This window comes from Nicotiana tomentosiformis, chromosome 11 (genome assembly GCF_000390325.3).
Source record: "Nicotiana tomentosiformis chromosome 11, ASM39032v3, whole genome shotgun sequence".
Taxonomy (NCBI): Eukaryota; Viridiplantae; Streptophyta; class Magnoliopsida; order Solanales; family Solanaceae; genus Nicotiana; species Nicotiana tomentosiformis.
This window is the reverse complement of record NC_090822.1, coordinates 39,488,209-39,503,393: the sequence shown is the minus strand read 5'-3', so window position 1 is coordinate 39,503,393 and position 15,185 is coordinate 39,488,209. Positions and strand designations below refer to the sequence as shown.

The 15,185-nt window shown below is 40.9% G+C and overlaps 1 protein-coding gene across 1 annotated transcript; it reads right to left on the bottom strand.

The window, feature by feature from the left end:
- Positions 1-13,700: 13,700 nt before the first annotated feature.
- On the bottom strand, positions 13,701-14,941 carry LOC138901302 (uncharacterized). Its single transcript, XM_070189057.1, has 2 exons — positions 14,818-14,941; positions 13,701-14,122 (listed from the first exon to the last, which is right to left on the bottom strand). Exons 1-2 carry the CDS (start codon positions 14,939-14,941, stop codon positions 13,701-13,703), a joined length of 546 nt encoding a protein of 181 aa, XP_070045158.1.
- Between the last annotated feature and the right edge of the window lie 244 nt (positions 14,942-15,185).

Here is a 15,185-nt window from a genome sequence, read left to right as displayed (position 1 = left end):
ACCCTCTTGATATTCTGCTTGAACATCAAAAACTGATCCCCTATGAAATCAGCTTCCCAATTCTGCCTCACCACATCCATAAATGTAGCATGCTTTGTCCAAAAGTTCAAGAATCTGAAAGGCTTGACAAAATTGGTTGTCTGCACCCCACATGTAATTAGCAATGGTGCATGATCTGATCCAGTTCTGATTAGATGCTCAACTTCAATAGTTGGAAACATGTTCTGAAATGGCAAATTCACAAAAATCCTATCCAATATCTTGAATATACACTCAGCATTGGATCTCCCATTCCACCATGTGAATGGACTTCCTTTGTACCCTTGCTCAAACAAACCACAAGAGTTTACACAAAATGCAAAATCCTCATATTCAGGAGGGTGTACTGGAAGTCCACCTATTTTCTCATCTTCATGCAATAACATATTGAAATCCCCTCCTACCAACCATGGTAATTCCATATCACTTGCTAAATAATACAAGTGATCCCACAAATCCAACCTCTCATTTGCCGAACATTTTGCATAAACAAATGTCATTATCATGTGTTGCCCTAGGTCATGGTGAAACATTCTCACAGTCACCTATTTCTTAGTATCCTCCACTAATTCCCATTCCACCACTGCATCGAAGAACAACCATATTTGCCCATTAATATTTGTATAAGCAGTCTCCATATTCAACCTCCTTTTATATCTATCAATGAGTCCCTTCTTTTGAAAAGGCTCCATCAATGCAACTACACAAAAATTATGCTCCCTATTCATATTGATCACCCTAGGAAAGGCCTGTTGTGTATTCATAGACCTTATGTTCCATATTAATATTTTGCCCATCATCTAGATAGAGAAGCTGCCCTCCTGGGCATTATTCTTGAAGGTTGTGGTGGATCTTTACTCTGATTCTTCTTAGTTATTTTTACCTCCTTTAGCACTAGTTGTGGGTGATAAATCCCCTTCCCTAGCCACTTGTTTGAAGTTTTCGGTAGTTGATTCATCATCTCCTTCATCCTCCATTGGATTTTGTCTCAATAAGTCTTCATCGATTGGTGTCACATTGTGTGTAACTAAATCATGTAAATATTGTAGAGGAGTCTTAGTTAGAACATCAAGATGTAGTTGCATGATTTGATCAATGCCAGGTTCCATAGGCACTTCCTCTATTTCCCCGGATGCTCTTGGAACAATTGCCCGCTCATCAGCCTGTTCATACTCCTTAAATTATAGCTCATGGACATACGCCGGAACACCATCTACATAGGCCAAAATCTCTCCAGTGGCTCTAAGGTTGGGGTTTACTGCAGTTGCCTCATCAGTTGAACCTGGTTTTAGGCCTGGCATCGCCAGCCTATCACCAGGTGAGTCTGGCTTTAGGCCTGGTGTCGCCAGCCTCTCGCCAGGTGAGCCTGGCTTTAGGCCTGGTGTCGCCAGCCTATCTCCCAGTGAGCCTGGCTTTAGGTCTTGCGTCGCCAGGTGAGCTTGGATTGTTGTCCTTCTTCACCTTGTCTTCTATTGTCTTTGTTTTTCCCAGCTGATCATTCTTAACCTCAACTGCATCGCTCCATAAGACCTTTGTAGAGTTTACCTCATCAAGATCCTCCATCTCCCCAGAATCTTTAAAAGTTTGAGATGGAATCGCATGACAAGATTGGTTTGTGGTCACATTGAGTTGTTTTAGCTCCTCTTTGCTAGTCCCAAATCTATGAACCCAGTCGATTGTGGACGGAATCCCAAAAAAGGTAGGACCATCTTTAGAATAGAAGACTGTTTTTCCCCCACCAAAACTAGTTGGTTGTTCTCGTTTATATCACTTTGTTCCTCCTCTAATACTGCAAATTTATTCCTTGTTTGAACCGTGTTTGTCTTATCTTCTTTGACCTCCATCAGTGCAAAGTTATTGTGCACCTGTTGTACACCAGCATTCACTGGCATGATTGCATTGCTAGTTTGCGAACTGGCAGTTTGCCAGTTTGTAAATTTATTCCTTTTGTTATTTTTGTTGGTTCCCCAATTATTCCGAACTTCCTTCCACTGTGCACCTATGTTCCCAACTACTTTTCCACTCGTGAGAATCATTAAAGGGGTAATGTGATTTTTGGTTTTTCCTTGTTCATCAGCAGCAGAATTCCAGTTGTTCAACTCAGCAAGATCATTCCTTTTCTTGCTGCTTCGATTCTCAATAAGCTCGGGGTGCAAATGCCAACATTCAATTTCATCATATCCTTGTAGTTTACACTCCTTACAATATTTTGGTAGCATATCATACTGAATTCTCACCCATTCTATTCGAACACCACCAGAAGCTTCATCATCAATATCCAATCGCACCTTTTTAGGTAGTTCGGCCAACAAATCGACAAGAACTTTTACTCTTGCGCAACTCGGCCTAGTTTTGTTTGTAGTTGCCGCGTCAAGACACACTGGCCTTCCCACAGCTGTAGCCAAAGAAAACAGAGTTTCCTTTACAAAAAAGGTAGGTAGCAGTCCAGGAAAAGAAATCCATGCCATCGCCATCGGAGTTTCTCCACCCGCCTTAAATTTTGCATCGTAGATAAGAGTACGCAATTGGTATTCATACCAATCTTTGGCTTTGATGTAGTACGTAATCTTTGATGTGAAATCGAGAAAATCTTGCCATAGAGTTAATCTAATTAACACATGACGATCTCTAAGGAATCCGATATTACACTCACCCTTGATACCACATTGAGTTGGAATTATTCGGCGAAGCTCGTGAATCTCCGGAGAACCATATGAAAGCTTGCCAATGATAGCATATTGGAGGCCTTCAATCACGTTCATTCTATCTACTTCTGCCTCTGTGAATTTAACCACTGGTTGGCCATTCAAATACACTGCTCGTCACAGTGGAATGGGTTGAATTGAAGCTGCAGCAGTAGCCATCGCTGGAGGATTTAAAGAATTTGGTTTCAAAATCATAGAGTAATCTAGAGGGGCTGGGTTGGCGTTAGTTGTTTTATGTTGTTGTGCAACACTGGGGGAGGGCAGACCAGCCGGAAAATCCAGCTGGTCGCCGGCCATTGTGGCCATTGAAGCCTAAAGCTCCAGCTTTTCCGCGATGAACAGTGACAAAGTCACTATTCACGGTACTGTTCGGCACTGTTCACTGCTACAGTGACGGCGGAAATTTTGAGAGAGAGAAAATTGTAAGCATTCTTTGAGTCATCACTGTGAAAGTTTTAAGTCCATGCCTAACTGTTAGTTGCATCTCTGACTCTCTTTACATGAAATAATCTCATTAGGTCAACTCCTGTAAACATCATAAACCAATTTTTGCATATGTTTTTTATGATCAGGTTATCTTTCATAAATTAGGTTATAGTTATGTTGAATTTTAACTATTTTATAAGTTGAGTATAACTACATCATGCTCAGATTTAACCTTAGTCCATACAACTGGGTTAAGCTTATCTGGTATAACACCTTCCCTGTCTTTTACCCTTAATGACATTGTTAACCTGATTTTACAATGATTGAAACTCATCATGTTGTTGTAAGACAATGACATTAGTTGAAGTATCTAGTTATATGGTTGAATGAAGGTTTTGTAGGTATCTTTGCACATCTCTCATGATTTTATGCTCATGTGCACTGTCTTGAAACTACATGCAGTCTTCTCTTTCCCCTTTAATTTGAATTGAACCTAGTCTTTTATGAAGTTTAAGAGAAGCTCTTTATTGCTACTGTTGGGACATAATGGTTTGCTTATTTCATAAAAAGATTAATACTCTTATAAAGGGTTGGTTTTGTTATCAATTTTAAGGTTAAGTAAGACATCTTGTTAAGCATTCTTATATGTTCCATTTGAATCTGCAAACCTGTGATCATGTTAAAAGTTCTTATTATATTCTGGTAGCCCTAATAGCCCATATAGAAGTTCTAACTATGATTGTTTGCCTGAACCTTTGTTGATACTTTCAAAAGTTCCAAACAGTATTAACCTATGTGTGCAAGACTTGGGTTAAACTAATTTGTGATTAGTCTATTAGAGCAAAAGCATATGTACCCCTAAGTTGTAGCTGCTCTAAACTATGTGTTCTTTATCTGTTCTTGTAGATGTATGATCCCAGTTGTTTGGTTCTTTAGCAATAAAAGTATAATTGTTCCTGCCTCTATGCGTGTTTGGAAGCATGGCCTTTAGACCTATTCATATGTGTTTCATTTACTTTGTATTGGAAACATAGTTATGCAAAATGGAATTTTTTTCTGTTCTTTAAATTATTTTGTTAATAAAAAGGTATGCTTCGGTGGTAGAGTGTGTTATGGTAATTGGTTTACATTGAAAGAGCCTCATTGGCACTCAAACCTATAGGGAAGAAAGAATTGTTAGTGGTTGAGGGTATTTGGGAGTAGAATTTAAATCTTGGTTGGGCTACTCTCTCCAGCACAAGCATTGCCCTAGGCCTTGAGACCCTTGAGAACTTTGAAGTGTTGGGGGATTTAACGGGGGCATCGACACTTGGTATTCCTTAATTCATTGACACTTGTTATTCTCTTTTGGTTTAGTGTTTAATGACAACGAAAGGTGTTCAATGTGGATCATTTGCTACACATAACCACTACATTAGTAAAAACTTCTTAGTGTTTAAATACTGTTAGTTATCTTTCCTTTATTCTTTGCTTGCAAGTTTCATGTTTGAGCATGTACATAGTATTGTCGTTCTAATGTCTTTCTCTCTTACTTTTTGAACATGTACAATGGCTTGGGCCTGCTGAGTTCTTAAAGAACTCAGACCCAAATCCAGCATTGCTATATCCTGGGAGTCTAGAGTCAATTGTCTTCCTTGTTACTGGTGGGCCTGCCTCTTTGAGGCCCAAACACCAAAGTCATTTCTTTCCCTTTACTCCTTTATTTACTGCTTTCGCTATTTTATAGTTATACTATATTGTTGTCCTTTATTGTGATCATGTTGTTTTATCTCACATGTATACAACAATTATATATTGGATTGAATGTTTTACTTTATGTCTTAAACCATGTAAAGCAACTTAGGCAAGCTTTAAAGAACCTAGAATTAAAAGAAGCATTAGTTAGTAATTGACCCTTCATCCACTAATCATGAGCTGTTATTATTAATTCATTATGCTTTGCTAACTCTTCTTAAAGAATTTGATGCCTAAAGGCCTAACAAATGGCGGTAGTCCCTCTTTCAAAAAAGAAAAATCAGAACAGAATCACGAGTTTAACTTTCTAAAAGGAAATCAACTCCTTTCAAAGATCAAGGTGCTGCCACCCAAAATAAGGATTTTCAAATGATTCCTTCAAGCCCAATATTTAAAAACCAAAGTATATCTTAGGCTTATTTTCATAACACCTTCACCTCATTAGAGTAATATAAACTTCTATGCTTTAGGAAACAAAGTATTTTAACTTAGCTTCTCTTTTACACGTTTTCATACAAACACCATATCTTTAAAGCTCTTTTCAAGCATATATATACTAACATTATTTTTCTAAGATTTTTCTATAAACCCATACCTCTTTAAAGTACACTCTTCCTTTATACGTATTATGCCCTAATATATGGTAAGCCACACTATTTAGACACTAATTAAGCATAGTTCAAATAATTAGCCCTAAATCTAGTCTAAGTCCTATGGAGCTACCTCAGGTGATTTTAAGGGGTACCTAATACCTTCCCCTTATAAGAACAAGAACCCTTACCCATAATCTCACCGGTTAGCAGACTAATGAAGAATATCACCTTTAGTAATTAAATAGGTACCCTAGTATACCTTTAAATATTATGTGGCGACTCTCTTTCATTAACAACATAGAAACCACAAGTTGAATCTTTTTTTGACTCATGCAAAATGGGATGCAACAGTATACACCTCACAAGGCACGCCACATAAATAATGCCTCCAAATCTTGAGCGCATGCATAATAGCTTCTAACTCCAAATCATGCACCAGATAAGTCTTCTCATGGTGCTTCAACTGACGTGATGCATATGCTATCACCCTACCATCCTGCATCAACACACAACCAAGACCATCACACAAAGCATCATAATAAACTGTATATGACCCTAATCCTGAAGGCAAAACCAAAATTGGAGCTGAAGTCAAAGCAATCTTGAGCTTCTGAAAGCTCTCCTCAAACTCGTCCGACCATTTGAATAGAGCATCATTCTAAGTCAATTTGGTTTGTGGAGCTGCAATATATGAGAAACCCTCCACAAAATGCCGATAGTAACCAGCCAAACCTAGAATACTCCTGATCTCTGTAGTCGTCGAAGGTGTGGGCCAACTATGTACCACCTCAATATTCTTTATATCCACCTTGATCCCCTCACTAGACACCACGTTGCCCAAGAATGCCACTGAATCAAAAAATTAACACTTAGAGAACTTTGCATATAACTTCTCCCTCAGAATCTAAAGTACAATCCTCAAATATTGCTCGTGCTCCTCCCTACTATAGGAATAAACCCAAGATGTCATCAATGAACATAATGACGAAAGAATCCAAATTGGACAGGAACACATTGTTCATCAAATGCATGAAAGTTGTTGGTGAATTAGTCAAACCAAAATACATCACCATGAACTCATAATGCCCATAACGGGTCCCAAAAATCGTCTTAGGAATTTTTGAATCCCAAATCTTCAACTGATGGTACCCGGATCCCAAGTAAATCTTTGAGAACACTCTAGCACCCTGAAGCTAATCAAACAAATCACAATACGAGGCAATGGATACTTATGTTTGATGGCAACCTTGTTCAATTGTCTGTAGTAAATGCAAAACCTCATGGAACCGTCTTTTTTTTCACAAACAAAACTGGTGCACCCCAATGTGACACACTCGGCATGATGAAACCTTTATCCAACAATTCCTATAATTTTTCCTTCAATTCCTTCAACTCTGCTAAAGCGAAGCAATACAGTGGAATTGATATGGCTGAGTGTTCGGTGCCAAGTCAATACCAAAATTAATATTCCTATCGGATGGCATTCCCGGTAGGTTTGCAGGGAACACATCTGAAAACTCTCTCCCTACGGGGACTGAATCAACAGTATGTGTATCAACACTAACATCTCTAACAAAGACTAAGTACTCCAAACACCCCTTCGTAACCATCAATTGACCCTTCATAAAGGCAACCAATCTACTAGGAATGTGACCAAACAAACCTCTCCATGACAACCTCAGAAACCCCTGCATAGCCAACGTCACGGTCTTAGAGTGACAATGAAAAAAAAACCTGATATGGATATAGCCAATCCATACTCAAAATCACATCACAATTCACCATATTGAGCAACAAAAGATCAACCCTAATCTCATAACCCCTAATAGAAACCACACAAGAACAGTAAACACGATCAAATACAATAGAGTCCCCAACAGGTGTAGAGATATAAGCAGGAGTATCCGAAGAATCATGAGACATATCTAAATATGACGCAAAGTAGGATGACACATACCAATAAGTAGAACCCGGATCAAATAATACTGAAGCATCTCTATTGATACTCAATTTTGTCCTCACATTTTCCACTTAGCTAGTATATTCATAACGTATTTTTATATATTTTTAAATAATATTTTTATAGAATATTTCCTTACACTACTATTCCATGACATGTTTTAAATATTAATCTATTATCTTCAAAAAACATTTCATCAAATTATTTTCATGGAAATTTTATACAAATAATTTTATTCATATTATAAACAATTTTTAATTGATTCTAGCATTTTAATTGATAAATATTTATTAATTATTCAACTAAAATTATTTCTGAGTGATTAGGGCCATGACTAAAGAACGTCGAAGTTACTTACATGAGGGCCATGACTATCCTCTTTCATGATATGATAAATAAGGAGATCGAGGTTTACGTGGATGACATCATCATCAAATCCAAGAAGATCCTATACCACATAGAGGATTTGAGAAAAGAATTCGACCGCCTACGGAGATACAACTTGATTCTGAACCCCACAAAATGTGCTTTCGGGGTCCCTACCGGGTAGCTGCAGGTTTTATTATCAGCCTCCGTGGGATCTGTCACGACCCAGAAATCCCACCGTCGGGACCGTAACGGCGCCTAACATTCCACTTGCTAGGCAAGCCGACATTAGAGAATTATTAAGCCAATCCTTATTCAATTCAGTAAATAACAGCAAATAAGCTAAAATAAAATACAGCGAGTGCGGAATAATATAAAAACTTCATTAATTATTACCACCCGGATCTGGAGTCACAATTCACGAACTTTCAGGATTTACTACAAGTAAAAGTCTGAAAGAAATATAACTGTTTGAATGAAAGAAACAGTAAAAAGATAAACTGAAAAGATAGACAGGGACCTCAATGTTTGCGAACGCCAACAGATCTACCTTGAGTCTCTGATGAACCAGTCCGAGCTACTACGCCTCTCGATCAGCTGGGACCAATACCAAAATCTACACAGGAAGTGCAGAGTGCAGTATCAGTACGACCGACCCCATGTACTGGTAAATGTCAAGCCTAACCTCGACGAAGTAGTGACGAGGCTATGACAAGACACCTACATAATAAAGCTGTGCAATTTAACAGTATATGTACAAATAACAACTAAACATGTACTATTGGGAGGGGGAACATGCTGAGGGGAATACGAGATAAAGAACTACAACAGAATGGTAACTTGAATGGCCAATATACTATGAACCAATAAGAACAAGTAAACACAGTAAAGGAAAAATGCACGGCATAACCCTTCGTGCTTTTACTCTCAACCTCACCATAAAATCAATAGAGACGGCACGACATCAACCTTCTTGCATTAACTCTCATAACATGGCACGGCATCATCCTTCGTGCATTAACACTCACAATATGGCATGGCATCACCCTTCGTGCATTAACACTCATAATATGGCACGCCATCACCCTTCGTGCATTAACACTCTCCCTTACCATAATGCAATGAAAAAATAACAACAGGGAGATAGAATAACAAGTGCAAGCCTTACATCAACATTTGGTTCCATAATATCAACCTCAACTTTGGAATCAATACTCAATTGTCACCAGAAGATCCGTAAACATGATAAGAACGATCAATTTAACAATACTAGTCTAAATACGGATAACATGAGCAAAGGAAGCTATAATTGAAAGTAACCAAGCCCCGCCCGCATGCTTTAACCCTACTACTACGCATAAGTACTCGTCACCTCACATATACGTGGTTCCCCAACATTTAAACATGTAGCAAATAGACAAACAAGTCTTATTCCCTCAAGTCAATATTAACCACGACACTTACCTCGCTTCGAAGACCAAACTCAAAGCTCAACCACGGCTTTTCCTTTCAAACAACCTCCGAACCAATAGAATCTAGCAATTTACCAACCAAACGATTCAAATTAAGCCCTAAGAACTACCCACGATTGTAAAGAATTAAATTTAGGCCACTATTGAAAAAGTCAACAAAAGTCAACACCCAGGACCGCTTGGTCCAAACCCGAAATTCGGATCAAAACTCGATTACCCATTCACCCCGAGCCTGGTTATGTGATTTATTTTAGAATCCGACCTCAATTTGAGGTCTAAATCCCCAATTTACCAAATCCCTAATTTCTACCCAAAAACCTTCAATTCCACCATGAAAACTCTAGATTTTAGGTTGAAAACATGTGAAATGTAGTGAAAGATTGAAAGGAAATAGGTTAGAATCACTTACCAGCGATTTGGGAAAGAAGGAGTCTTAGAAAAATCGCCTCTAAGGTTATAGGTTTTGAAAATTTGAAGAATGGACCAAAAATCCCGTCTAAGTCATATTTTGTTCAGCTGCAGATGTCGCATTTGCGACATGGGCTTCGCAAATGCGAGATATCCATCGCATTTGCGAAGACTCTCACACCTCTGCAATCATCGCATTTGCGGTGAAAAGTTTGCAAATACGAACACTGACTTGACTGCAAATGCGACCCAATGATCGCAAATGCAAAGAATATCCCTCCCCAACTCCCATTGCCAATGCTAAGCTTTGTGCGCAAATGCGGACACTGGCCTTCCGCAAATGCGACCTCATGATCGCAAATGCGAACCTAGGCTGACCCAAGCACACTTCGCAAATGCGAAAAAATGGCTCGCAAATGCGAGCCTGACATAAGATGGAAATGTTCGCAAATGCGAACTCTGATCTTGCAAATGCGAACTCTGATCTCGCAAATGCGAGATTAGAGGCCAGTTCAAAGAAATTGCACACACCAGCAAATGTTCTAAGTCCAATTCACTTCGTAGCCTATCCGAAACTCACCCGTGCCCTCGGGGCTCTAAACCAACTATGCACACAAGTCTAAAACCATCATATGAACTTGCTCGCTCAATCAAAACACCAAAATAACACCTAAAACTACAAATTGAACACCAAATCAAATAAAAAATTTCAAGAAAACTTTGAAACTTCTTTTTTCACAACCAGGCGTCCGAATCACGTCAAACCAAATCTGTTTTTCATCAAATTTCATAAACAAGTCACAAATATAGTATTGGACCTATACCGGGTTTTGGAACTAAAATACGGACCCGTTATCCAAAAAGTCAAACTTTGGTCAAACATTTCAAATTCATTAAGCCTTTAACTTTCAAATTTCAACAAAGTTCGATATCTCGGGCTAAGGACATCCGAATTCGATTCTGGGCATACGACCAAGTCCCAAATTACGATACGGACCCACCGGAACCATCAAAATATGAATCTGGGTACCTTTTCTAAAAGGTTGACCGAAGTCAACTCAAGTGGATTTTAAGGCAAAGTTTCATATGTTTCTTAGTTTTTAACGTAAAAGCTTTCCAAAAAGACGTCCAGACTGTGCACGCAAATTGAGGAAGGATAAAACATGATTCTTAAGGCTTCGGATTAGAGAATTAGGTTTCAAAACATGAGATGACTTATAGGGTCATCACATTCTCCACCACTAAAACAACTGTTCGTCCTCGAACGGACATAGAAAAGTACCTAGACTGGTGAAAAGGTAGGGATATCTACTCCGCATATCTAACTCGGACTCCCAAGTAGCTGCCTTGATAGGCTGACCTCTCCACTGCACTCGAACTGAAGGATAACTCTTAGACCTCAGTTGTCAAATCCACCGAGCTAGAATAGCCACAAACTCCTCCTCGTAAGTTAAATCCTTGTCCAACTGGATAGAGCTGAAATCCAATACGTGGGACGGATCGTCGTGATATTTTCGAAGCATGGACACGTGGAACACCGGATGAACTATTGATAAACCTGGTGGCAACGCAAGCCTGTAAGCCACCTCTCCCACTCTCTTAAGAATCTCAAAAGGCCCGATATACATAGGGCTCAACTTGCCCTGTTCTCCGAACCTCATCACACCCTTCATGAGTGATACCCGAAGCAACACTCTCTCTCCGACCATGAATTCAACATCATGAACTCTACGGTCGGCATAACTCTTCTGGCTGGACTGAGCTGTGCAATGTCGATCTTGAATAATCATGACCTTATCCAAGGCATCCTGTACTAAATTTGTACCCAACAACCGAGCCTCCCCCGACTCGAACCATCCAACTATTGATCGGCAACGCCTATCGTATAATGCCTCATAGGGAGCCATCTGAATGCTCGACTAGTAGCTATTGTTGTAGGCGAACACTGTGAGTGGCAAGAACTGATCCCAAGAACCTCCGAAGTCTATAACACAAGCGCAAAGCATATCCTCTAATATCTGAATAGTGTGCTCGGACTGTCTGTCCATCTGAGGATGAAATGTTGTGCTCAGCTCCACCTGCGTGCCCAAATCACACTGTACTACCCTCCAGAAGTGCAAGGTGAACTACGTACCTCGATCAAAAATGATAGACACGGGCACACTGTGAAAACGAACAATCTTGCGGATGTAAATCACTGCCAACCGCTATGAAGAATAGGTAACTACCACAGGAATGAAATGCACTCACCTGGTCAGTCTGTCCACAATGACCCAAATGGCATCGAACTTCCTTTGAGTCCGTGGGAGTCCAACAACGAAATCCATAGAGATACGCTCCCACTTCCACTCAGGAATGTCTATCTTCTGAAGCAAACCACCAGGTCTCTGATGCTCATACTTTACTTGCTGACAATTTAGACATTGAGCTACATAAGCAACTATATCCTTCTTCATCCTCCTCTACCAATAATGTTGCCGCAAGTCCTGATACATCTTGGTGGCGCCAGGATGAATAGAATATCGGGAACTGTGGGCCTCCACAAGAATCAACTCACGAAGTCCATCCACATTAGGCACACAAACACGACCCTACATCCTCAAAACTCTGTCATCTCCAACAGTAACCTGCTTGGCACCACCATGCCGCATTGTGTCCCTAAAGACCAACAAATGAGGGTCGTCATACTAGCGATCTCTGATGTGCTCGAACAAAGAAGATAGAGCGATTGTACAAGCTAGAACACGACTGGGCTTAGAAAAATCCAATCCCACGAACTGATTGGCCAAGGCCTGAACATCTAATGCAAGCAGTCTCTCACAGACTGGAATGTATGCAAGGCTGCTCATACTCACTGACTTTCTACTCAAGGCATCGGCCACCACATTGGCCTTCCCGGGATGGTACAAGATGGTGATATTATAGTCTTTCAATAGCTCCAACCACCTCATCTGCCTCAAATTGAGCTCTTTTTGCTTGAACAAATACTGTAGGCTCCGATGATCCGTGAAAACCTCACACGCCACGCCGTAAAGATAGTGCCTCCAAATCTTCAGCGCATGAACAATGGACAAGGTAATTCTTCTCATGAACCTTCAACTGCCACGACGCATATGCAATCACCCAGCCATCCTACATTAATACTACACTGAGCCTAACATGGGATGCATCATAATATAACGTATAAGATCCTAAACCTATGGGCAATACCAACACCGACGCTGTAGTCAAAGTAGTCTTGAGCTTCTGAAAGCCCACCTCACACTCGTATGACCATATAAATGGGGCACCCTTATGGGTCAACCTAGTCAATGGGGCTGCTATAGATGAAAACCCCTCCACAAATCGACGGAAATAGCCCGCCGAACCCAAGAAACTCCAGATCTCCGTAGCTGAAGTGGGTCTAGGCCAGTTCTGAAATGCCTCAATCATCTTAGGATCCACCTCAATGCCCTCTGCTGATACAATGTGCCCCAAGAAAGCGACTGAATCCAACCAAAACTCGCACTTTGAAAATTTAGCATATAACTGGCTGTCTCTTAGAGTCTGAAGTACAATCCGAAGATGCTGCTTGTACTCCCCTCGACTACGGGAGTAGATCAAGATATCATCAATAAACACAATCACAAAGGAGTCCAAGTAGGGCTTAAACACTCGGTTCATCAAATCCATAAATGTTGCTGGGGTATTTGTCAGCCCAAAGGACATCACTAGAAACTCATAATGCCCGTACCGAGTCTGAAAAGCTGTCTTAGGGACATCGGATGCCCTAATCCTCAATTGATGGTAGCCCGACTTCAAATCAATCTTCGAAAACACCTTGGCACCCCGAAGCTGATCAAATAGGTCATCAATCCTCGGCAATGGATGCTTGTTCTTGATGGTGACTTTGTTCAATTTTCGGTAATCTATGCACATTCTCATCGATCCATCTTTCTTCTTTACAAATAACACGGGCGCACCTCAGGGCGAGACACTAGGTCTAATGAAGCCCTTATCAAGCAATTTGCAACTGCTCCTTCAATTCTTTCAACTCTGGCGGGGCCATACAATATGGCGGAATAGAAATGGGTTGAGTGCCCGAAACCAAGTAAATACAGAGGTTGATATCCCTGTCAGGTGGCATCCCCGGCAGGTCTGCAGGAAATACCTCTGGAAACTCACGGACAACTGGTACTAAATCCATGGTAGGAACCTCCGTACTAGAATCGCGGACATAAGCCAAATAATCTAGACAACCCTTCTTGACCATACACCGAGCCTTCATATAATAGATAACCCTAATGGTATAATGGCCAGGATTCCCTCTCCACTCTAATCGAGCCAACCCCGGGATGGATAAGGTCATTGTCTTAGCGTGACAATCCAATATAGCATGATAAGGTGACAGCCAATCCATACCCAAGATAATATCGAAATCTACCATATCGAGAAGTAAAAGATCTACACTAGTCTCAAGACTCCCAATGATGACCACACATGAACGATAAACACGATCTACAATAATAACATCCCCCACAGGTGTGGACACATACACAGGAGCACTCAAAGAATCACAAGGTACAACCAAATATGAAGCAAAATAGGATGACACATAGGAGTAAGTAGAACCCGAATCAAATAGAATTGAAGCATCTCTACTGCAAACTGAATAGTACCTGTAATAACAGTGTCAGATGACTCAGCCTCAGGCTTGGCTGGAAAAGCATAGCATCGGGGCTGGGCCCCATCACTCTGAACTACATCTCTAGGACGGGCCCTAGCTGGCTGGCCTCCACCTCTAGCGGCCTGAACTCCAACTCTAATGACCTGACCTCCACCTCTAGCTGCCTGACCCCTACCTCTAGCTGGCTGAGCGGGCGGTGAAGCACCCGGTGTCGAGACCATGGCACGAGAACCCTGATGCTGTGAGTTGCCCGATGCCCGAGAGAAAGATCTAGCAATGTGCCTCAGATCACCACAAGTATAACAGGACATCGACTGTTATGACTGTTGACCCTGAAACTGACCCTGTCGACCTGAGTAACCACCCTGAAAACTCTAGAGCAGAGGTGTACTAATAAGAGCTGGTGGTGCACAGGCTAGCTGGTCGGAATAAGGCATATACGGCTTACGTCCACCTAAAGCACAGTGGGATGCCTGGAGTTCTGAATGAAACGGCCTAGGAGGATGGCCTCTATTAAACGTACCCCTGCCTCCAGATGAAGCACCACTAAACCCATCAGAATGATGAGGCATCTTGTCAGACCCCTGACCCCCCCTCTCCATGCAAGAACCATCTCGATCCTCCTCGCAACATTAGTAGCCGCCTGAAAGGAAATCTCACTTTCGGTCTCCTTGGCCATCTGTAGATTGATAGGGTGAGTGAGTCCCTCAATAAACCTCCTCACTCTCTCTCTCTCTCTCTCTCTCTCTCTCTCTCTCGGTAGGAAGCATAAGAATATCATGAAGGTCTAAATCTACTAAACGGGTCTCATACTGA

Bases quoted from the DNA above. Each gene is read 5' to 3' on its own strand.
- LOC138901302 (XM_070189057.1), bottom strand. From the start codon at position 14,941: ATGCCTCATCATTCTGATGGGTTTAGTGGTGCTTCATCTGGAGGCAGG. The intron at 14,123-14,817 runs GTAAGCCGTATA...TCGATATGGTAG, and splicing joins CCACTGTGCTTTAGGTGGAC to ATTTCGATATTATCTTGGGT.